The sequence below is a fragment of the Nothobranchius furzeri genome, chromosome 2 (assembly GCF_043380555.1).
Source record: "Nothobranchius furzeri strain GRZ-AD chromosome 2, NfurGRZ-RIMD1, whole genome shotgun sequence".
NCBI lineage: Eukaryota > Metazoa > Chordata > Actinopteri > Cyprinodontiformes > Nothobranchiidae > Nothobranchius > Nothobranchius furzeri.
In genome coordinates this window covers 60,268,528-60,294,103 of record NC_091742.1, presented here as the reverse complement: position 1 = coordinate 60,294,103, position 25,576 = coordinate 60,268,528, and the positions used below count along the sequence as shown (strand labels likewise).

The window sequence follows — 25,576 nt, the reverse complement described above, 5'->3', positions numbered from 1 at the left end:
TGCCATTTACATTTATAAACAAAACAATTACACATGTTCCCAAATGGTGCAGCCTGAATGGTAGAAGAGACAGCAGAGTAGAGTCCACGCCCAGTTCAAAGCCGTGTGTCACTGCAGGAGAGACAGCATCTTTAGTGTCGAGGTAAAACATCATCTTCTGTTCCCACCCTGAGTTCTGACATCACAGGTAGTTCAAAACCTGGTGAAACCATAGATATACACATTTACAGAGATAAGAACCTAAAAAAGATTTATATATGTATCTATGGTTAGAAACCAGGCACTTGGCAGAGTTTAACTGGAAACTTTGAATTTGTACAAAGATCACTACCTATAAACAGTCTTGTCCTATTTATTCTCATGTCACTTTTTATTTTACATCATCGAGAGCAAAAATAGAAACAAAGACATCTCCTACCCTGTTGAAATTAAAATACAAACACTGATTCTCTACATTAATTTTTAATGCTCCATCAGAGAAAGGGGGGGGAGTGTGTGTGTGTGTGTGTGTGTGTTAGTGTACGGAGAAGGGGATCTCAGAAAGAACACCAAGTCCTCAACACAAACAAAGAAGCTCCCTCTTTCAGACTCCTGATGCTGCACCAGCTTTTTGTTTCCAGACGGGTTTTATGAACCGTTTTCCATTTAAAGTCTGGAAAACGTGCAAATGGACAAAACTGGAACAAGAAGAGTGGCGATGTGTGCAGGTGGAGTGGTAGAGGAGGTTAACGAGTCACATAGCGAGGGGTTCTCGTTTTTTTTTTTTTCCTAAACCAGGATGACGATTGTCTGAAGCACGTGGTTAAAAGATGTAGCGGGGACGCGAGATGAACTCCGGCCTGCCTCTGCAACAAAAATAAAAAGTTGGTTCCGGTTGGTTTGAAGTGTGAGCTCCTAAAAATGATGGCACGATCCGTATTAGTGATGTCCATTCACGGTGTGTCCTTCCTCCTCCTCATCTTCTGCCTTCCATCCCCCCTGTCTCTCATCCTGGTGGACTCTCTCCGGTGTCCACACTGCGTTACGCTGATGTGCTCGAGTTCTGTGTGGAGGCGAGGACTTGCGTGGTTCCGGATGAGAGCGGTGGCAGAGCAGTGCTGGTGGGAGAGCCGGTCTGGACCTGGGCCTGGAACTGAGCCATCTGCTCAGGGCTGGCTAAGGTTTTCAGCAGGTTGTTCTCCTGCTCCAGCTGGGTGTTGCGCTCCATCAGCTCTTTGATCTGCTCCTTCAGAACCTCCACCTCCTCACGCACGGCGTACATCAGATGGCTTTTCACAAGATCCTGAAAACGGAGGACACAGTTTAACGATGCAGCAAACTCCAGTCTACGGCAGGTCAATACACCATACAATCAGACCAAACTAACACTAAAATAAATCATATCCCCTCATATTCTAGCACATGATTACTATTATATTATTACTAGTAATTAATTACAGATGACAGGAAAAGATCTTAGAGGATTCCCAAAACCAGAAACACCTGGAATCATGTTTTAATTTGTAATATTAGCATAAAACACATGATTAATAACGTGGACATTTTAAATCCGTGTGTAGTTGATGAAGGAATGACACAACATCTACACCACTGATTTTAAATGGCTGAATCTAAATATTTAAAAGCTCAAAACAAGGTAATGACGTCTTGGAAGTTTAGATGTCAGATTTGTTATTTTAAAGGCTTTTAAACATTTGTGAGTAAACATATAATAGCTGTCGACCAACATTTTGGCCCCAACAACAAATCAGCTGATATTTGCCTCTTTTCACATAACTGTGTATGGGATAGGCCGTAAACAAGCTGCAGTCCTTGTTTGGTTGGTTAAGTAAGAATGCTCGTCTAAATGTGACTCATTGTTTTAAAGTGGAGCCATCCTCCAATGGGAATGTTAATAATGGTATTTGTTAGGTTAGGCAAGATAAAAGATGTCAAACAAAGGAGTGAACAAAAATAGAAATCATATGTTATGCATATGCATTCATAGATCAGCTTCATTTTTCTGTATTTTCCTCCTGATGACTCCTGGGCAGAGCCAGGCTGCTGGAGGATGTTCAATTCTGCATCTCCTCCTCCGTGGCCCCGCCCCTCTTAAGTCTTTGGAACAAAATGTTCCTGCGCAGAAGTGGGAGGAGCCAATCAGCGGACGAGTTATTTATACTGAGTGGAGGAGAGGCTGCAGCTTGCCTAGCAACACTAGACTCAGGGGAGAAAGAGCAGGGTCGGTGCGTGACACGGGTAGGGTGGGGGGTAGCGTGTGAACCTCGTTTGGGTCCAGATCGAGCTTCAAAACGAACCGGAAGCCCTCTGGCTCTGACGGGCAGGAACACCGTTTCTGCTTTCAGCGGTTTATTAATCATTAACTGCTCCTGAACACTGGGAGGTGTGCGCCACAGCAGAGCGCATCCTTGCTAGGGCGTTACGTAACACACAGCAGGTTGAAACCAGAAACAGCCACTCACCATCGCTTGTTCTATCTTGTTGTCAATGGCCACAACACTCGCGCCCGATGAGCTGCAAAACAAAAAGAAAACTCAGGATGATGCAACACTGCGGATGACTTCCGCCGCAGCCGAGACTGGGTCCTAATCACAATAATAATCAACATTATTTCATGGGAGGAAAAACAGCAAAAACACGTATAAGACCATGGACATCTGGCGCAGAGAAGCTAAACCCGCAGCCTGTACCTGTTATTAACCGTGACTGACGCGCTCTCCTTCCCGAGCACAGAGGACAGAAACGATATGGAGAAATTCCTCAGCTGGCAAACACCAAGGTCCATCGCCACCGTGTAACACTGGGAACTCATGCTATCCAGCCCATTAAAAAGCCTCTCTGGTCGGCTGGAGAACTGGCAGGTCCAGCGGTAGAAAAGTAGAAAAACAGCGCATTCTGGAGCCCCGCGCGGCGGCTCGGCTTCCCCCCGGGGCGTCGGAGCAGCTCGCGGCCGGGACAGAGCACACAAAAGACTGAAGCGGCGGGCTGCTGCTCCGCGCACCTCGGTTCCCTCTGCGGGTAATTCATGCAGGAAAAACAGCACCTGCCGCCGTCTGATTGGCGGAGAGAGGCGCTCATTAGCATAAAACATGCAGAGCGCTGACACAAGGACGCCTCTGATTGGACGGGAGCTAGCTCATTATAAAATCTATGTACAGTAGCATCTTTCTACCTGCTGTTTGTTGCTTCACAACCAAACGAGGGACTAAATCGACTTTAAAACGCCTGAAACTTTAATTACACTACATATATTTTCCCCGAACGGTTATCTTGGCACATTTCAATGTCAATCTCATCAAAATGTTTAGTTTTTGTCAGTAAATGTGGCCAAAGGATAATAGAAAACTTGTTTTGGAAAACACAAGATGTGAGGCAAAGCAAGGTCGCCACCTATAGGCAATGAGTGGTAACACCCTCAACGCAAGGATGAAACAAACAGATTGAGAACTAATATAATTTGCGGTCAAATCATGTAAGAAAATCTGATATCAGCAACCAACAAATACAGCCTTCTCTTTTAAATACAAAAACTATAATAATCGCTTTTTATTACCATTTCTATGTTAAACCTCATTAACTCACAAAAAAGCTAAAACCCCAAAGGCTCCACAATCAGCCTCAGAAAAATATTTACCATGAGTTAAAAAACAAAGGTTCGGTTTGACCACAAAAAGGTGTGTGTTGTTGTTAGCAACGGGATAAACAACAAACAATGAAAAGGAAGCACAATCTGTGTACATGGTTGGGTTTGAGATGAAGGCTCCGACACTCATTCATCCACGTTGAAAAACACTAAGATTACACACGAGCAAAATGAGCCAACTCCTGCCACCTGGCCCTGCTTTAAGCACCTTAGCAGAGTTATATTTGTCCCTGTCCCGCTCTGCTGTTCAGAGAGCAGCCTGTGTGTTCGTTTGTAAAGCAGACTCCAGTAGCGGACAAACACCTGCTAGGTGTGTTAGCAAACATGTTTTCTTGTCTTGAAATCCAAATAAGTCAAAAACAAGCAGCTGCTGAGAGAACACCACATTTAGCATCTCTGCGATTTCTTACTGGACATTGTTTAGCGTTAGATCTAGCCTCTTACTCGCTCACGACAAACACTGGCGGTACAATGTTTAGATTGAGCAGTCTGAGGATCAATCTAATGCTAGAGACTCTTCTAATCTATTCCAGTTAATCTGAGATGAAACCAGAGCTATGAAAACAAAGTTTATTTACATTTTAGCCCCAAAAGGATCATAAAAACCGTGTAAGATTAAAATTCTTACAATTACTGAAATGCTTTCCAACAATATGAACGTCCTCCCCTTACTGAAGGCTACACCCACATACAGGTGTCACTGCGGTAGAATGAGGGCAAAACACACTAGCAGAGTGACACCTGTCCAAAAAAGCCAGTTACTTTCAATAAACACCTCCTCACACACACTATGAAATAGAATTCAGCATGAAAAAAAGAACAAATGACATACATTTGAACTTGCTTGGCAGCTCTTCTCTGCTTTTATAGCAGCTGTCTGTCCATGTTTCCCCTCATGTGACCAAGTGAAAAAAGATCTAGCACTTGTTTTAATGTCTAAATGTAACAAAAAGATCAGAGTTATGCCTAATGTTCATTTGGGGCTCACATGATGCTTTTCCTTTGACAAGCCACACTCCATATTTGTTGTTTTTAGCCTAATAGGTGCAGCAGTTAGCTTGTTTTCCACAACATTAGGTTTTATTCAAATTGCTCTGAAACTCAAATTTGTGTCTCTTTCCATCTTATTCTAACGCTCATGACATACAGACACTGTTTAATAACCGACTGAAATTCCCTCCATGTTGAGGGAGCTCTGAGAGCTTTTGATGAACTAGAATTAAATGTTGGAACAACACAACTTAGATGAAGCAGGACAAACATGCTTGCCGTTGGACAGGTCTTGATTTATTGGGTTTTGGGGACATCAGTTTAAAAGTAAAACTTGTTGAATGTAATCATAACTTACAAAAACAAGAACAAGGTGTCCCTGAAGGCAGCAGCTGAGGTGATGGATCATCACACCTCACTGCACAGAGAAGACTGGAACACCACAAAAACAAGCCCCACCAACCAGACAACAGGCCAGCCATCGTTACCTCTTCAGATGCTCCTCCAGCTCCCAGAAGAGCAGCTCCAGGGCCATGGCGTCCCGGCCCCGCGCCACTTCTCCTGCCTCGTTCAGCCCTCTCTCTCTCATTGATGTTCTCAGGCTAAAACCACTCCAAACAAACCCCACTACGACCACCGCTACGCCCTTTGGCCCCTCTAATCTGAGGGAGCTTCACATGGTGGGGAGCAACAATAGAGGCCAGGATGGGAGACTGAATGTGTGTGTGTGTGTTTGTGTTTCAAGTCTTCCCTTCTTACTAAGCCTGGATCATATACAGACTGAGATGATTGGGTGTGTGGAGAGGAGACATAGGAGAGTGGGAGGTGATGTCACGCCAGCTTCCTTTCTGCCGTTACGTAAACCGTCAGCAGAGATCAGAAAGGATTCTTCCAATAGGATGAGCTACTTTTGACCACACACCCCGCATGCTCACTCACGATCGCCTTAAACGCCACTCCCTACAGTCTACAGCCTCCTGCATCTTCGCTGCCTTTGAGATCTGAGCAGAAATACCAGGAAAAAAACATCGAAACAAGGAGGCAATTATAAATCAAAGACCACACAAAGTGGAAAAAACCCTGACTACCAGAGAACAAAGGAAACATGCTGGAACATGGCGAGCAGCTGACCCAATGAACAAAATGGCAGCTAAAGGGGGCCCAGTAAAATCCTCACATGCAGCATGATGGTTAACCTCGTTACATGAAGGTCCCATATTCTTTTCTTCACTGGATCAGAAACAAGAGCCCAGAGGTGCCACATTCTGGAAAATATTCAACACTTAATCTAACTTAAAGCAAATGCAGTCAATGTGAACTTTCTGTTCAGCATATTTGTAAACAATGATTAATCCCACGTGTCTGCACATTGTGTACCAGCAGGTCTGGGGTCAGTCTGCACATGCTCTGAGAGAACAAAAGGTAATGGCTGTATAGACCTGGTTTAACCAATGATGACATGCATCCACCTCGTGACATCACATATGGGACGTTTAAGACTGGCCCACATTAAACAACAAAGCTTCAGACTGGACTTAAAAGGACCAAAGAATATAAAACATAAAAAATAAATGCTGCTTAGAGGGGGAACTACTTAATCGGGCCACATTTAAAAACTCACCATCTTGTTGCACATTTTGCTTTTCTGTTGGGTTTTATTATATCTTTTTCAAAAATACACTTAAAACCACAGATTATTGTTGTACAGGAAGAGAGGAAAATGTGAGATCAAAGAGTTATTTAAGTTAAAGTCCCATTAGTTGTCACACACAGTGATGTGTTTGCGACATTTGTTCTCCGCATTTGACCCAACCCCTGGGTGAGCGGTGAGCTGCAAGACACGGCCGCGCTCGGGAACTATTTGGTGGTTTAACCCCCAATCCAACCCCTTGACTGAAGTTGAAATGTTGAGAAAAAGATTAATCTGAATAAATTCAAAAAGTTGAGAAAATTAAGCATCATTTAGAGAATTATGTCAAAAATGTAGAGCCAAAACTGGAAATAATTCCAAAACAAAATCCAAATGTCTAGAAAAACTTAGAATTACTTTCAAAGTCAAAATGTTGAGAAAATGTTTTCAGCTATAGTCAAAATATTGTTTCAAGAAAATAGTCAAAGTGTCAAGAAAACGTTGAAACATTTTCTAAATAAAGACAGATTTCCCTCTCTGGCCTGCCACAAGAGGACTATGTTAGTTTAAACGAGTCGACTCCTTCAAATTATTCAAATCATCATATTGCTCGAAGTACAGGGCGAGGAGGAGGAGCAGCAACCATTTTTCATTCGGACTTATTAATCAATCCCTTACAGTTTGTTCGAACATCTTACTCTTAGTTTTCCTAATCCAGATTGCAAAACTGTAAAACCACTCTTGTTTGTAGTTTTATATCGTCCACCAGGCCCTTACTCTGAGTTTTTGGATCAGATCTCTGATTTTTTTTATCTGATTTGGTACTAAATACTGATAAGGTCATTGCAGTGGAGGATTTTAATATTCATGTGGACACTGAAAATGATAGCCTCAATGTAGCCTTTAGTAATATCTTAGACTCAATTGGTTTTACTCAAAGAATACATAGCTCCACCCACTCCTGCCATCATACATTGGACCTTGTGCTGACTTATGGCATAGAGTGTGAGGAAATAACGATCTTTCCACATAATCCAGTCCTCTCAGACCACTTTCTGATAACCTTTGAGTTTTTTATAACTGAGTTCTCGAGACATGAAAGTAAATTTCACTATAGTTGGTCTCTATCTGACAACGCAGTTGCATCTTTTAAATCAACTGTTCCATCTTTACTGTCCTCAGCATCTCAGAGGAACGTAGCAGAGGGCAATATTTTCAGTTCTAGCCCATCACAAATTGATGCCTTAGTTCATCATGTTAATTCCTCTTTACGTGTGGCATTAGATGATGTTGCCCCTTTAAAAAAGAAGATAATTAGGGACAGGAAGTTGGCTCCCTGGTATAATTCTCATTTACGAGCTTTAAAACAAAACTCTAGGAAATTGGAGAGAACGTGGCGCTCTACGCACCATGAGGAGGCCTACCTACCCTGGAAAAATAGTCTTGTGCTTTATAAAAATAAGCTTCGACAAACTAGAACTGCTTATTTCTCAGCATTAATTGAGGAGAATAAGCATAATCCTAAATTTCTTTTCAGTACAGTTGCTAAACTTACACAGAATCATAGCTCTGAACGATCTATTCCATTAGCCCTCAGCAGCAATGACTTCATGGGATTTTTTACAAGTAAAATTAATTCCATTAGAAACAAAATCTTTAGCATCCTCCCTAATGCGATTTCTTCTTCCTCAGTAAGTGAGGCAGCATCAGAGGTGACTGTAGAGCCTCATCTGTGCTTGAACTATTTTGATCCAGTTGAGCTTTCAGAGTTATCAAAAATATTAGCTTCATCTAAACCTTCAACTTGCATTTTGGATCCAATCCCAACCAAATTATTTAAAGAAGCTTTTCCTTTGGTTACTGCCCCCATTCTAGATATAATCAATCTATCCTTAGTAAATGGGTATGTACCACAGGATTTTAAGGTTGCTGTAATCAAACCTTCACTTAAGAAGCCTTCTCTGGATCCAGATGACACAATGAATTATAGACCAATATCTAACATTCCATTTTAATCCAAAGTCCTGGAGAAAACAGTGGCCATCCAAGTATGTGAGCATTTAAACACTAATGATCCTTTTGAGGAATTTCAGTCTGGTTTTAGAGTATCACAGCACTGAAACTGCGTTAGTGAGAGTTACAAATGATATTCTCATGGCCTCAGATAAGAATCTTGTGTCTGTTCTAGTCTTGTTAGATCTCAGTGCTGCCTTTGACACAGTTGATCACAATGTTCTTTTAGAAAGACTTGAACATGTTGTAGGGATCAAAGGAACAGCGCTAGGCTGGTTTAAATCCTACCTGTCTGATAGATTTCAATTTGTAAATGTACATGACAAATCTTCTTCATACTCCAGGGTTACTTGTGGAGTACCACAGGGTTCAGTGCTTGGACCAATTCATTTTACTATGTATATGCTCCCAATTGGTAAAATCATTAGACAGCATGGGATAAACTTCCACTGTTATGCTGACGATACTCAGTTATATTTATCCATTAACCCTGATGAACCTAATCGGTTGGGTAGATTACAGGCTTGTCTTGAGGACATAAAAAATTGGATGACTAAACTTTTTGCTTTTAAATCAAGGCAAGATGGAAGTTCTCATCTTTGGACCAGAAATCCAGAAAAGGAAAATGCTTAGTCAATCACCTGACCTGAATGGCATTACATTAATCTCTGAGAACAAAGTAAGGAACCTTGGTGTTATCTTTGACCAGGACATGTCATTCAAATCCCAGGTTAAACAGGTTTGTAGGATTTCCTTTTTCCACCTTCGGAATATTGCTAAGATTAGAAGCATCCGTTCCAGGAGTGATGCTGAAAAAATAGTCCATGCATTTATTACATCAAGACTGGATTACTGTAATTCATTACTCTCAGGAAGTCCACAGAATGTAGTTAAAAGTCTTCAGCTTGTCCAAAATGCTGCAGCTAGAGTTCTGATGAGAATTAAAAAGAGAGATCATATCTCTCCTGTCTTAGCTTCCCTACATTGGCTACCTGTTAAATTCAGAATAGATTTTAAGATCCTTCTTCTCACATATAAAGCTCTTAATAATCAAGCTCCATCATACATCAGTGATCTGATTGTTCCATACGTTCCTAACCGAGCACTTCGCTCTCAGACTGCAGGTTTACTGGTGGTTCCCAGAATATCTAAAATTAGGATGGGAGGCAGATCTTTTAGTTATCAGGCTCCTCTCTTGTGGAACCAGCTCCCAGCTTTAGTGCGTGAGGCAGACACCTTGACTACTTTTAAGACTAGGCTTAAAACATTTTTATTTGATAGGGCCTATGGTTAAAATCTGATGTTAGCCTAAATCTGGACAAGTGGGGGAGTAGAGGGAGGTGGAGTGTACAGTCGGTAGAGACTGCTCTCCCTTGCCCTGCCTCCAACATGCCTCCATCTAAATGGGATAGATTAGCCAGAGTTATTTCTGTAGTTATGCTGCTATAGGCTTAGATTGCTGGAGGATACACTGACCACTTTTCACACTCTACTACTTTCTTCTACAATCTGCTCTTTAACTGTATTATTTTCTGAAATTTCAGCTGTTAACTTTATTTTTTCTCTAAGTGTTTTTCTCCCCAAAAGATGATACAACGATGTTCTGCTGAGCTGTGGTGGCCTCATGGAGGGGGCCATCGTCTAGCACACTGCTGCTAACCACTTAAACATTCTCCCTCTCCTGATAATAACTTTTTGCTTTCCTTGACGTTGGATGTGCTACTACTAGTTTATCCGTTTATTGTATTTATCCTAGTGGATCTATAATTAAAGTTTATCTCTCACCAAATAGAATATTTACTAAGAAATCACAATATAACTATAGACACATTACTTTGTCGTGTGTGTGTGTGTGTGTGTGTGTGTCTGCTCTGTCTTCTCGATCCCCAGTGAGTCGTGGAGGATGGCTGCTTATACTGAGCCAGGATCCTCTGGAGGTTTCTTCCTGTTAAAAGGGAGTTTTCCTCTCCACTGTCGATATATGCTTGCTTAGTATGGGATTGCTGTAAAGTCACTAACACTAGTCAGTGACTTGATGCAATTTGCTGGGTTCCTTATATAGGAAACATTATTTCTGATTGGCTTAATGAACTGACTTGAATTGGAATGTTTATTATGTGAAGTGCCTTGAGACGACTCTTGTCGTGATTTGGCGCTATATAAATAAACTTGAATTGAATTGAATTAATGTGGTGGAGGGGTTTGAGTGTCCAAATGATCCTGAGAGCCAAGTTGTCTGAGGCTTTATGCCTCTAGTAGGGTCACCCATGGTAAGCAGGTCCTAGGTGAGGGATCAGACAAAATGCTGCCCAAAAGGCCCTTTATGATAATTAATATAAATAGAAGCAGTGTTCCCTTGCCTGGACAAGGGTCACCAGGGGCCCCCTCTGGAGCCAGGCCTGGAAGTGGGGCACATTGGCAAGTGCTTGGTGGCCGGGCTTTCATTCATGAAGCCCAGCCGGGCACAGCTCGACTGCGAGACTTGCCCCCCCCCACAAGTGGTGAGCCCGTCTAAAGGGGTCTGGTGCAGCGTGAGACGGGTGGTAGCCAAAGGTGAGGAGCTTGGCGGTCTGAGCCTTGGCTACAGAAGCTGGCTCCTGGTACGTGGAATGTCACCTATCTGGTGGGAAAAGAGCCAGAGTTGGTGTGTGTGAGGTTGAGAGTTTCCAGCTAGATATAGTCAGACTCACCTTGAGGCATGGCTCTGGCTCTGGAATAAGTTTCCTTGAGAGGGGTTGGACACGCTACCATTCTTGTGTTTCCTCCACTGAGAGGCACCTAGCAGAGGTGGTCATAGTCATTGCTTTCTATCTTGGTGTCTGCACGTAGAGTTTACCCTGCTGATATTTTACGTATGAGGGGACGGTGACCTGACTGTTGTTTGTGCGTATGCACCAAACTGCAGGTCAGACTAACCACTGTTTATGCCAAGCACATCAGACTCCCTTTCATCACTGGCAATAAGTGAAGAGGTAAATGTGTGAAAGGAAAATGTTTATGAATGGCGAAAGTTTTTTAACCATTTCTTACAAATCAATAAATGCATTTTGTCCTCATGGGCTCCCATAGAAGGAAACATGGCATCATCCAGAGACTTGAAGCTGCTTTCTGGAGTTTTCCCCGTTCAGAAATTATGTATGATTGATCTGAACTCCGTTAAAGTGATCATCATGTACTGTGATCTATTGTAAGCAATAAGTCTTTATTTTTATGCTAAGCACACCCCACAGAGCTCCGTGCAATAGGAAACTGAGCGCCGACCTGAACTAACCAATAGCGTTAGACTACCGCTTCTTGCTTCAAATTTAAGGAATACCTCGGCTGATGCAGAGTTGATGAACTTTTCACGGACAAGTCTCTAAAATATAAATATATGAAAACACAACATGACATGAGAATACTACTCATAAAACGTGTTTTAGCTCTGTTTGTCAGCTACAGAATCACATAAATAAACAGAAACATGAAGTCGCCATCTTAAAACAAGAGCAACAGAGTTTTTGTGTGATATGTTTGTCAGCGACTAGATGGTGCCATCAAATAAGAGACATACTCCAGAAAGAAGCTTTAAGCTTAGATTATGCTTCTGCGTCAGTACAGAGACACGCAACACCATTATTATGGTCAGGACACTGCTTTTGTCAACAGCACCGCCATTGCACCCTCAAAAACATAAAGAAAGCCGAAGATATCTACCGGCAGATATGAAGCGGCTTGAAGAATACCTTGCGGAAAAACTGAAGGAATAAAAAGATACAAGGCAAGTGCTTTATTGGTGGATGGAAATGATGGAAAACGTGGGTTTAGAGGTGGCGAGTGCATGAAGAGGTGGAGGAGAATGAGGGACAAATTTGTCCATGTTAAAAAGCCCAAGCCTGCATCATTGCCGACTTGGGCAAAGTGTATTACCCACAATCCACTGCTGCGGGAGAAAAGGCACTTGTATTTTCAAATGAAGTAGTTCATTTTAGGGAATGTTTTAGACAAAGCCGAAATTAATGCGTTAATTTCAAATAATTGTTTGGTTGTTCATTTGAAAGTTAATAAAGTTTGTTTTAAATGTAGCACAGCAACCAGCATCCTAGCATGCATTGTGGTTGATGATGCAATGCTTCCTGTCCCAATTCGGCAAATAATTGCACACTTGCGTACGAAGCACTCAAAGCTGTGCACTTCCTCCAAGTACACCTAAAAGAAGACCATAGGGCGCAGTGCGAGTATTGGACCATGTATTTTGGACCCAACTTTTATGGTTATATATTACGAATATTTTTCAACAACTGGGCATCATTAAATTCATTTTCTACAACATTTCAATGGATATTTCTAGATTAACAGTAAAAACTACACATTGTCTCCTCAAAGTGCTTCTTCCACGTTAAACACATGTTGAAGCCCTCATATTGTAACAGGTCTAAACTTAATATTTTCATTTGAAAAAAGGAAGATACTTGAAAATAAAAGATGTTATTACTGTTCCAACTAGGCTCTCCTAGCTCATCCGTCTAAAAACAGCGCCTCTTGCTGGAAACTGGAAGTGATGTCGCTCAAGGAAAACGTTCTAGACTCTGCTCAGAACAAATAAGGATTTGCAGCAGCAGCACAGAGCTCCAGATTCTGAATACGAACATACATTTATGTTAAATACTGAAGGTGCACAGCTTTGAGCCAGCAGCGAGAGTTGATGGGAACAGACAAAACAGAGGTAATTAATGTAAATGGTGAAAGAAGAGCTGCTGAAGCGAGGGAACTTCAAAATGCACACAGGCTTGGAAATGCTAACTGGTAAAAGCATTTGTTTCATTTAAATATATTTCGACAGAAACTTGTCCCCTGACTTATTACATTAAACATGTTTCCACAAAAATTATTTTTGTTCTCTAATTTACAAATTTCTAAGGTAGTTAAACCATAATGTCTGCCATTTCCTGACTCCGAATGCACCGCTATGTTGGCTTCCTAGTTACATAATGCGAGCACGGCATTGGTCTAAAACGATCACGTGAGAGCCGCTTTACTACTTTCTCATTGTTTTCAAACAAGGATCAGAATAAAAAGCGGGTCTCCTTTAGACGAAGAAAGTTTACTTTTGAAATCAGTACAAATGTACTATTTTTATGACTAGTGACCCATCCAACATGTCGGCCCGCAGTTACAGGAGCGCTGATAGAAAACCCCAGCCCATGTCGCCTCTGCGTTTACATGATCTGATCTTTGTACTTCTTATATTCATTTTTTTGGGTGGAAATTGATGAACACGATCTCCAGGCAAACAGGAGTTTGTACAACCCCAACATACACAAACAATGACCATCGTTAGCTTAGCAACTAAAGATAACTTGAGTCGAGCACATCTTCCTCTGAGCTTTCCTTGAGGTACGAAATAAGTCTTGTGATTCCAAAACCCAGACTTTTTAGGGAAGCCCGCTCACTTCCCATTATTTAGTATTTTTAAACGAGGAGTTTAGTGCTCACCCAGTAATCAGAAAATTGCAGATTGTTACATAAAATAGGTGAATATCATTTCTTTTAAAAAAACAACATGGAGGTGTGTGGTTCAGGAATAAGCATCAGTATTAGCTTATGCAATGGTTTGAGACACAAAACCCTAATCATCCCAAATCAAGGCTCAACTAAAAGCCCAGTTTGAAGTGAAACCTGTCGTGTTTCTATTAGCTTTCCCTTCCCTAAATGGTTTATTCCTCCATCAGATCGCATGCATAGTGGTGATTCACTAGTTTCCTTCCACATCACTTCTCATTTAGCAGTTGGCATGCCAGCGCGTGTCTGCATCCCGTTTGCGTGTGTCTGTATGTGCGTCTTCAAGCCGGTAAAATCCAGTTTTGGAGGCATTTGACTTTGGCCTCTAGACAGCAGAGAAATAATGCAGACTGCACACAGATGAGTGCTTTTACTTTCCAAATTTGGATAATCAGAATGTGGAAGGTGCAATCATTTAGCAATCTTCATGGAATAATTCTCGCGGAGTTCAAAAATCATCTTGTTCACATCTGAGGATAATCTCTGCTAATCTTTGTCCAGACGAAGACAAAACAGAGAGGGAGAACGCCTCAAACGGGTCTTGTATTATCACAGAACCTCCAGGGCTGAAGCGCTTTGGAGCGTAAGCGAGGCGGTCTGTGGTGCACGCAAGGCCTTACATAACCTGATTCTGGATCATATGTGCCACGACATGGAGACAACAGAGCAAAAGGAACAACCTGATATCATACAAATCAGAGTTTTCAGCTTCAGATTAAGTGTGCTTCTTCAAGATGAGGCATAAAATCATGCCTCTAAATAAAAGTTATACAATCAAATATTACACAAGGTTCTCCCTTAGTCACATGAACCTTTGAAGGCTCTCTGTCAATATAAACACAGCCAGAACGTCCACCGTCCAAACATCATCACAGCAGCGGTCCAGAAACTTTGCTCTAGGTTCTCAGCGGCGTGCCGCCTCATGTGGTGATCTGATTGTGTTTCAACGCTGGGAAAGGCCAATGTTTTCATAGAAAACAATTACTTTGAAAAAAAAATTAAGTAAACTTTGTGATTTACCGGGAAAAGGAGCGCTAAACGCACATGTTTGAGATCCTGGCTGCTTAACGAATATCCTGCAGCTGGAAGAGGCTCATTTTTGTTTTTTATTGGAGTGAGGCCAAATGTTCAGCTGCTGCACACTGGAGAAAATCAGAGTTTATTTATAAAAGAAAACTTCAGACACAGAGGTTTAACCAAAGTAGAGTGTTAGCTAACATCAGGTGTTGTTCCCCAGGGTAGGAAAAAAAGTATGGGAATTTCCCTGCAGATGGACAGTAAAGCTGAGTCAGACAAGGCTTTATGAAAATATACTGCTAAAAAAATAAAGGGAACACGAATGAATCAAATATTCTTATTTAATACTTGATTGAATGTGCTGACAACAAATTCACACAAAAATGACCAATGTTTCAACCCATGGAGGTCTGCATTTGGAGTCACACTCAACATTTAAGCGGGAAAACACACTACACTACTTTAAAAAGTTCCCAGAGGTGTTAAGCACTTGTTGGCCCCTTTGTAAACGGTTATGAAAATAAAGAAAACACACACACTTTATTTGTAGAGTGCTTTTAACACAGCATTACAACTGACCAAAGCGCTGCACATAAAAACAAACGTGGGAAAGCACGGCCAGATGGGGTCTGGGGTATGTGTAGCCCCGAAATTTCCCGCCAAACCATCTGCTTCAGGCGGAGCTGGTTCTGGCACGTCTAGCCCCTTGCGGACCGCAGCCGTGGAGATGATGGTAGGTAGCTCCTGGAGCAGTGCACTGCTGGCAGGGAGGAGTGAGAAGGCACTGGAGCAGAGGAACCGGCTGAGGGAGGCTCGTTGACCTCCAAGTTGTCCAGGAGGGAAGAAGTGCTATGGCAGCCAGCCTCGTCGTATTCCTCACGGTCGATGTCTTCGTCCAGTCAGTTGGAGCCAGGCCGGCTCCTGGCCAATGTTGAAGAACTGTAAGGCCTTGTCCAGCGAGTATGTGTCAGCCACCGGAAATTCGTCGGCGGCGGGGTAAAATACTCAACCCGGCGGATCTTTTCAGCCATGGGCAGAGCGGCACAAAACGGGCGTGAGGCCTGGGGGGTCAAGCCCAGGCTAGCGTGATGAGCCCCGAGACAGACCCCATATTTGGCGTGCAGGTCGCTGCTGGAGATGCGGCGCGTCTGGCAGGCTGGGCAGGTCCTGACGTCGCTGGACATGGCCGGTGAGTAGGATAATACTCTTGGATAATTGCTCTTTAAAGATAGCTCTTAAGGTTTGCTTGAAGAGATAGCGGAGGCGAACAGTGGAGTCGCTCCACTTATATACCCACAGGGGTGCCCACATTTGGTGGGCGTACATTTCAGCTCTTCATGATTAGCTGATGCTGAGATAACCCTTCCAATAGCAGCTAGCTTAAGGGCTAAGACTAGACGAAATAGAACAACAGACTAAAACCAATTGAACAAGTAAAACCAGAATATAAAAACGCAAATTTAAAATCGAACAAACAAGGTGGAAAAACTAAGGATGAGTTCATGCTTTATGGTTTGGGAGTTGAAAGCCAGGGAGAAGTATTGGGTTTTCAGGCGTGATGGCAATAGAGGGTGCTTGCCTATCCTGAAGAGGTAATGAGTTCCACAATTTTGGGGCACAGACAGAAAAAGCCCTTTCCCCGCAGGTCTTCAAACGTGCCTTAGGGACAGTTGGGAGGAGCTGATCTTGAGACCTAAGAGCACGAGGAGGGTGGTAGTGATGGAGGAGTTCGCACAGATAGCGAGGTGCCTGACTGTTCAAAGATTTGAATGCAAGAATCAGAATTTTTTAATTGATCCTGAACTGAACGGGCAACCAGTGGAGTGATTTAAGAGTGGGTGTAATGTGCTGTCTTCTGTCCGCTCCAGTCAGGAACCTTGCTGCTGAATTCTGGACAGAGCAGCTTTACTGATGCCGTACAAGCAGGAGTTGGAATAATCAAGCCGAGAAGTGATGAAGGCGTGAATCACAGATTGTAGAAGACGGACACTCAGGATGGGCTTTAATTTAGAAATGTGCCTGAGGTGGTAAAAGCAGGACCTGACTGTGCTATTGACCTAGAATATTGACATAGAATGAAGGTGTGTCCAAACTTTTGGCCTGTACTGTATATCTATATACTATTTAGATATATACACCGGTATTTGAGATGGGTTGCAGCTCTTCAGAGTCAAAAACCTGTGCACACATGCCATAAAACACCCCGACCGCTGAATTTACAGAATGCACGGATGCATTTTATCCCCTCCTGGCCAAGAGCACGCAGCTCAGCAGCACAAGGCGAGCAAACGTGGCGCAAGGCCCCAAAACTCCTTCCTGTGCTGCCAAGACCTGATCAAGTTAGAGTGGCCGTGGCTGTAAGCATTCAGGAATCACAGCCTGGGATCTCCTAGTCTTAATCAGATGGTTTACAAGGATGTCACAGCAATAAATGATGAAACTCCGACCACCTTGCATCTATGAAAAAAACTCTTTGAAAGTATCCAACACTAATGCATAATTATTTCTTCCCTTCACTCAAATATTTTCCTTTACTGTGTCAGATAGAGGATGTGTTTCAGGTCAGTGACTCTAAAAGCACATTTCAGCCACATAAAAAAGCAGCTTTCCAAACTAGGAGGACTTATGAGCCTACACTGCCACCTAGTGGACGAATACACTACTAGCTCACAGTTTGAGCTAGTATTAAACTGGATGTCCAATGTAATTATTTGATTACTGAACAGCCTTTAGGAGGGATTTATCATTGTTGACAGGCCCGACACATGAAAGGGAATGAAAACTAATTAGTTTCACAAAAGCTGCTGAGTCACTGAACTCGCTGATATTCTGAAGGTTTGTTAGGCCTTTGTCATGCGGCTGAGTCATGAGAAGCAAATACACCCAGTATTCTACTGAGTGTTAGCTTTGGTTTAAATGAACAACTTAAACGTCCAGGTTCATACCATCAACTCAGTAGGCCACAAAGGTGTCATACTTCTAGAGTTTTTGTAGGGAAATTTATTTTCATCAAAATCTTGAGAAACTTTTATTTTTCTAAAACAACAGGGCCAGCTCAGTTATGGAAAATAAATCATTACAACTATTTTAAAACCACGATTAAAGTCTAAAAAATTTAAAATATTGGGTTCCCATTTGAAGGCGACTGCAGGCACCAACTTACATCTGGAGGTTGCAGAGTTGGCCTGTTTAGTGATGATTAAAGGTATGGTTAACTCACAGTCAATACATTTGCAGTGGTCTCTCTCTGGTAGGAATGAACAGCAGTCGCTCAGGAGGAAGAGCGGGTTGTGCAGTAATCAGAAGGTTACAGGTTCGATCCCGGCTCTCACCAGAGAATGCTGCTGTGTCCTTGGGCAAGACACTTACCCGCCTTGGTGGTGGTGGTCGGAGGGTGGTGTCAGTGTATGGCAGGCCTCACCTCCGTCAGTGCACCCCAGGGCAGCTGTGGCTACAATGTGACTCATCATCACCCATGTGTGAAAGGGTGAATGACTGATTGTGTTGTGAAGCGCAGGGTTGTAGAACCCTAAGGGTCTTGATATACTTGCTGTTTGACAACACAAACACGTGTTTAAAATGGCTGCCACGCATTATTGTTTTGATTTGAACAGTCGTTTGTGCGCACCCCCCTGAAATTAATGCGACGCGTCCAAACGCCAGTAGGTGGAGTCGACAAAACGAGCAAGACACACTCACCATGGTGACACGTCTCTGGTTTCATTCCATCTTTTATACTGCTGCTTTCTCTTTTTCTGTTGTGAACTCAAAATTAACCAGTTACTGATCTCTTCTATTGACGCCATGTTTGTTTGCTCTCTGTCCGGCCAGAGTAGTCTAGTGCGCCCCCTAGTGGAACACCCCAGTACCACGTGCAGTACAGTGCTGTGCAGCAGCAAGTATGTGAACCAAGGTGCAGCCTTCAGCCTGCGCCACTGCGAGGTTAAACAGTAACAGACTCCATTTGCTCTACAATGTTGATGTTACATCTCTACAAAGAACACAAGCCTGGAGGAGTTCTACCGTGTGGTGGCGTCGCTAACGCTAACAGTTTCTACAAGTAGAGGTGTTCTCTGCGGTTTCCTGGACGCTAAACCAACAATAGACTTCCCCGTCATGGGTCAAGATGGGTGAATCCATGAATGTTAAGTGACAGCGTGATGTAGATCTTTCAGGATTTTCAAATCCTAGAGTTTCACCATCTGTTTCCTATCAGAAGCTGATGCAGGAGATAGGTGTAGGAGACTATTTTCATTTCAGCCTGTATGAAAAACTTAGTGTGACTGATTATAATCAGAAATAATCAATAAAAAAAAAATTTCGGTGAACCACACCTTGAAAACGTGAATGTTTAAAATTTAAGAGACTAACTTCCTCACACTAGAATCGGTCATATAAAGAAGGCATGTGCAAGTAGCGCCGCTATCAAAGAAAATAGCTTCTATGGAACTCTGGAGGTTCAAATGGATAATCACTGCAGGTAAACAGAAGATCAACGCTGGAAAAGGAACCAAACAGAAAAACATTGCAGGAACTCGCATTACAGAGTCTGTGAGAGTCCTAGCTGGCAATATTGCAGCCTTATGTTTGAGATGTTATTCATCTCCAGTGTGTTTTGCCTTCATTCTACCCGTTTTTCCATATAGAGCTGACCTTTTACAACCCCCGTATGACGCAAGGGAGTTTAGCAATGGACAGGAGCTGACGTGCATCAGGTTAGGAACATGTTTGCAAAACAGAATATGATCAAACTATTTTAAAGTTTTTTTTCTTATCATTTTATTATCGTTTGGAGCCTAAATCAAAGCAAGGCTTATTAATCACACAGCTCTAAAAGATAAATCACCAAAAGTGCTGTTTCATCAATAAATCACAGGAGACGTCGACGTCACATTAAAAGAGTCTGACATCAGCGAGGCTTGGGAAGAAAAAAAAGGTGGGCCAACTCAGAAACAGCACACTTAACTTTAGTCAGATGTTACAAACTCACATCCAAGTGCATCATTTACCAGATTAAGGCTTTTTTCCAAATAACAAATCAATTTTATTTTATTTTCTGAGCTGTAAACTCTCTCAAGTGCTGCCAAACATTTGTGATTTGTTAAACGGGCTGTAAATTCTAGGAAAAGAACAAGCAAACATTACCAGCGCCAGAGGTTGAAATCATAGGCATAAATAATCCATGTACATGACCACAGAGGCAGCATAAAGGTCCGGGTATTTGCGAGGTTATTAAGGATAAAACCCTGAGAAATGTGGGTGTTTTCTCCTTACTTAGCGCAGGAAAATAATCAGGAAATCTTTGAAAAGGTTTTGTCTTTGTTACAAAAGAAGCAAACGTGGCCGCAGCTGCCAAAATCAGGATTACTTAAATGATCCTATTAAACAAGCAGGGTTTTGGATTATTTTCTACAGTGCTCTAGAGTTTTTTTATTCAGCGCTACAGGAAGCGTGTGAACACGTTTTTAGCAGTTATTTTCAAAAAGGATCAAAGGTGAGAGAATTGCAGGTGCGGATGTTTACTGGAGGTGTGCGTTAGCGCCAGCCTCACCCTGCAGGCTGCAATTCTGCTTCAGTAAGCACGAGATTGAAATAGTTGATTAATTTCACTGTCCTCATAAACACCTTCATAAATCAACTAGAGGCAGTTCAGGTGAAACAAAACGAGCAAGATCCTGTAAATCCGACACACCCTCCAACCCCTGACATAGGGCGGTGCTTGGCCAGGTGGTTTAAACATGAAGCTTTAAAAACCCGTCTGGATCTGATCTCTATGTTAGAAAATCACTCATCCAAGCACAGACTCTACCTGTCGTTTCACATAAAAAACTAGGCAAAGGCTTAAATGTGAAGGACAATCTGAACAGCTGACATGTTTGGTTCTAGAAAAACAGGGACAGAAAAGAGGCTGGAAGGTGAACACAGGTGGTAGAAAAGTGAATAAACGCTCACAGGACACTGATTCATGTTAACGAAGAAGAAGAAAATATTTCTATAGCGCCTCTCAAGATAAAAATCACAAGGCGCTTCACAAAAACAAAAAAATGTAAAAATATAAAAAAGAATTTAGAAAATGATTAAAAATATATTTAAAAAATATACAATTGTGATTAAAAATGTAAAGAAAGAGAAAGTGAATAGGAAAGAGGAAAATCTGTGGATCCTGAGGAAGGTGGAATAGGTGGGGAGAGCAGAATAAAGCGAGTGGTGAAGAAGGTCATACAAAAACCAGCCTGAACAGGTGAGTCTTAGCTGCTTTTTAAAAGAGACCACTGAAGGTTGGTTTACGCTTGACGCGTCCGCGAGGTCCGCACGGCTCCGTGCGGCAAAATTGTGTCATTTTTAACAACCACGCCCCTCCACCTCTCCTCCGCACGGCCCTAAATTTCCGCACCGCTCACCTAGGAAATTTTCTAACCACGCGAAAGGACGGACGCAGAAAAACATGGCGGACTGGCAAGAACTAGTTATGGCAGCATTTGTAAATGCAGACATTTGTATGATTCAGCTCTCAAAGTTAATAATTCTTGGAGAGAAATAGTTCGCACTGTCGGAAAAGACGAGGACGCTGTTAAAAAATGCTGGAATGCCATGTTGTAGACAACAGTAATTTTTACTTCTACTATGGTGTAGTGTTGGATGCATGCTGTAGAGCTCCATGCTGCCCCCTACAGTTTGGGAGAATATTGGCTCACCGCAAAGACAAGCTGCATGAACCATAAACTCTGCAAGTTGTGAACCGCGTTCCATCCGCGAGCCGCATCACCAAGCGGAAAGTAAATGCGTCAAGAATAAACCAAGCTTTAGTCCACTGATCTCAGGCTAAGGGAGAGAGGTCCAGAGTCTGGGGGCTACAGCAGCAGATGATCTGTCACCATTGACCTTTAGCCTGGTGCTGAACAACCAGTAGGCTTTGATCACTGGACCTCAGGGACCTGCTGGGGGTGTAGGGACTAAGAAGATCACCAATGTAAGATGGTGCTTGTCCATGTAAGGCCCTATAGACCAGAACCAGGATCTTGAAATGAACCCTGAAGTTGACTGGCAGCCATTGAAGCTGGAGGAGAAGCGGGGTGATGTGGGTGTGTTTGGCTAAAGCAGGCTAACTAACACACACACATTCTTGCATAGCTCTAATTTCTGTTGATTTCATATGACTACAAGGAACATCACAATTTTTATAGTTCTGTTCAACTTGAACTTATGATCGCAGAAGTAAAAACTTCCCCATGACAGGTGTGTTGTTGCTAGCATAGCGTAGTTTTCAGAAATCTGGAACCAGCAGAATTCTCTAGTGGGAGCCAGGATCGAACCTGCAACCTTCAGATTACTGGGCAACCTGCTCTACCTCCTGATATGGTGCCTTCACTGACCAGGGAGACTGCTGGGTTTTATTTAATTAGTGCGTTCAACCCTCCTCCCTGATTTTAAATCAAAATTTTTAACTTCAGACTGGCTGAATAAAGGTCTACTCTGATCACCAAATTACGTTAGATGTATCTCTGTTTTCTGATTCTGTTACTATGGCAACGGATGCAGGAAGCGTTACATAGTCCTGAGCAGGCTAGTTGTCCAGAATAGAGGTCTCACATCAGACACATCTTCCTTGAGCCAATAAGTGTTCTTAAAAGGCGTCCATCAGTGAGTCGTCTCATTTCCCCCAGAGTTACGTTTGACTTTGAGCCCAAAAGATCATTTTTATTGGTTTTCAAAGTCGGTTTTCCCTTAAACGTTTTGCTTATTGTTTCATCTCATGAGAATAAACACTTTAAGATTATAAAGTATCAAGATATAAAATTCTGGAAGAAAAACTAAGTATGAAATTTAAGGTAAACATTATGTAGCATGAAATGCTAATGCCTGCTAACTAACTGTAGACGGGGAAATAATGAAGATTTCTCTTTAATAAATGCTGATAAATGATTGGATGTCATTATTCACGAGATGCACAAAAACATCAGCTGGTGATTGAAACTGGTGGATATAGAGCATGATCAGCATCTTCTGAGATAACCAAACCTGAGTCGGAGCTACATTAGGGTAAACTCAACCAGACTTTTTAGAGGAAAAGTCGAACCTGTCACACATTATTTGCAGCAAAGATCGTATAAATAAAAAGCTGATGGGAATCTCTATGTGCATTTAAACAAATGCACACTCCTGTGCTAGCTTGAAGCGGCGAAATAAAAGCCCACATTTTCTAAAACGTGTGTTGTGTGCACGTTGCGGTTTCTAGGGTGAGGCCAGCAGTTATGGACACTTCCCTCTACACCTTGCTCAGATGGTTGTGACAACACGAATCTCCAGCTCAACGAGACACAACCACATAGAAAGCAGAAACTTTATCCAGGGCGCCGACCCAGTTAGAACAACCCTCTCTTCCTAAAAACAGATTACTCGCACCTCACATAACCAGTTTGGAGCGGGGAAACCAACACAGCTACAGTGTTTCATTTGTCTACATGTAAATAAGCTCACAGTTGCACCTTTTCCCCAGAGATAAACTAATGACTAAAACCCTGGAGGGAGACAGAAACAGCATCATGAGGCAGAAAAAGAAACAAAGTGTGTGATGTTTGGGGCTCAACTAGAGCGGAGGGTCTGCTGAGTCACTGAGAGGTAGATGGTGACTCAGACATCTGAGGTGATTTAACCATCTTTAAAATGTGTCCAGAAAGAATCAAAGATATTAAAATGAGGTTAAAGAAGTTCACCTGTCTTCTCCTTCAGCGTGCTGACTCCTGAGGCCCGCGGCGACCATGAAGGCGCTGGCCTCGGCTGACATCCCCATGTGGCCGATAGCGCCCTCTCCACCCACTGCTGCAGACGCCCCCAGACGAGGAAGTCCCAGCAGGCCTTGGTGCTGGATCAGAAGCTTCTGAGCATCCTCCAGCTGGGAACTTTTGATGGAACTCCCCCCTCCAGGAGCGTGGGTGAAGTTAGTTCCCAATGTGAGGAGAGGCTGGAGGTCAGCTTGCAGGGTAGTGAGAGGCTTGTAGGGAATTCCAGGAATGGTGGCTACTGGGACCGGAGCTGTGGGATGCTGGGTGTGAAGCTGGGGTTGAACTGGGAGGGTCGGAGGCGGGATTAGCGGACCCTGATGAGACGGTACCTGCTGTGTGATGCTGATGGACTGAGATGCTGGGACCCCGGGTACTGCTGATGAGATTCCTGTAGCAACAAGAGGAAGTGGGGGTGGGACTTGGGTCTGAAAGGGAGCCGTAGGTTGGATAAAGTCTGGCTGTCTCACACTTCCTGGAGCTAGGATGCCTCCTGTGTGAAGCTTCGGAGCGGGGTAACCTCCCTGGGGTACAACAGGAGGAGGCTGACCTACAGCCACTGGTTTCTGTATGTGAGCCATCCCAGCCACCTCCTGGGGCGAGACATAGCTGAGAGGAGCAGTGAGCGCCTGCGGGGGGCTTGGCATGGTCTGTGGGCTGGTGAGGTCCTGGCTTGGAGGCTGGTACGGCTGCAGAGAGTGAGGTGGCTGCACAGCAGGAACACCCGGACTAAAACCAGCATTTCCCACCTCAGCCTCTGCAATTACATCTGGAGCTCTGGGTGCCTCGGAGGGGGCCGGATGAGGAACCTCCTTTTCATAATACTCTGTGCACGTCCATCTTCCTTTACGGAACGGCTCAGAGCTGGTGTCCAGTTTAACCACCCTGAAGCGAGAGCCAGTGGCGGTCTGAGAGTGTGTGTGCTGTGTTTGGGTGCTCCCTCCTCCAGCAGATGCACCATCACACCCTGAAGGGACAGTGGCCATCTTTGCACTACTGTGTCCATCACTAGGAGCTACTTGTGGACCTGCTGCTACTACAGGTTTGGGGTTGTCCAACACTGCTGTCCTATGACTGGAGCCAGCTTTGGTCGACATAGCTGGGCTTGACGTGGCAACGGATGCAACTGGAAGAGTTGCTGGTTCACCTCCACCAAGGCTGTCGGAGTGGTGATGATGAGGCTGGCTATGGTTTTGAGGGTAATACTGGTGATGCATGGACCCATTCACTAAAGAAGGGTGGTGATGGGAGGCCTGAAGGACGCCATGAGGCTGTAGAGGCTCATTTGGGGACACAATTCCAGGTGTGTCCACCCCATGGAGACTGTTCAATGTCTCATCGGAGGAGCTCCTCTCCGGCACACTTGTGTCGGTGGCCTTGGAGGTGGAGACGTCCAGCATGTCCGAGGACGACAGGTCCTCGGTGTGTGACTCATCCATGTCGTCATAGCTCTCCGTGTCATCCGCTAAACTGTTGTTGCCGCTGATCTGAGCGGAAGTGACGCTGGTGATCTGGAAGCCGCTCTTCTTCTTCACCTGGGCTCCGACGCTTTGAGCCTGATGATGCAGGGCAGGTGACGAAGAGCCAGCCTGGTTTAGGTTCTCCTCAGCCGGGTTCCCTCCGCTGCCACCGGTTGCGGAGGAGGAGGAGGAGGTGCCGCTGCTGCCTCTCCTGAAGTGGAAAGCCGGTTTGCGGCTTCCCGTGCCTGGAGGGTCTCCGGAGACGTCCTGGTGGTGCATGTTTACCTTAAGGCCGACAAGTCACGTGATTTGTGTCCTTTTAGAAAAATACTCGTCCTAATGCTTGTTTCGGTCCAACATGTCAGACGTTAACAACGTGATAAAAGCAGCAGATAAAAAAAAATTGACTGAGACTCAGCTAGCCAATGCTGCACAGCTGCGGTTAGCCATGCTTGTTAGGACACATACGTCCCGTTTACTCATAATTATATACACCAGCTGA

At 43.6% G+C, this 25,576-nt stretch overlaps 1 protein-coding gene across 2 annotated transcripts; it reads right to left on the bottom strand.

Annotated features, from left to right (window-relative positions):
- Positions 1 to 336: 336 nt before the first annotated feature.
- Positions 337 to 25,576, bottom strand: zgc:65895 (TSC22 domain family protein 1). 2 transcript variants are annotated; one of them, XM_015946763.3, is made up of 3 exons: positions 2,691 to 3,261; positions 2,463 to 2,514; positions 337 to 1,282 (listed from the first exon to the last, which is right to left on the bottom strand). In XM_015946763.3, the coding sequence occupies exons 1-3, from the start codon at positions 3,089 to 3,091 to the stop codon at positions 1,022 to 1,024; spliced, it is 714 nt and encodes a 237-aa protein (XP_015802249.2). In that variant the 5' UTR covers positions 3,092 to 3,261; the 3' UTR covers positions 337 to 1,021. The 2 variants fall into 2 exon arrangements, with proteins under 2 accessions (XP_015802249.2, XP_015802248.1); XM_015946762.3 differs by lacking the exon at positions 2,691 to 3,261 and adding an exon at positions 23,549 to 25,576 and having other exon boundaries at positions 907 to 1,282.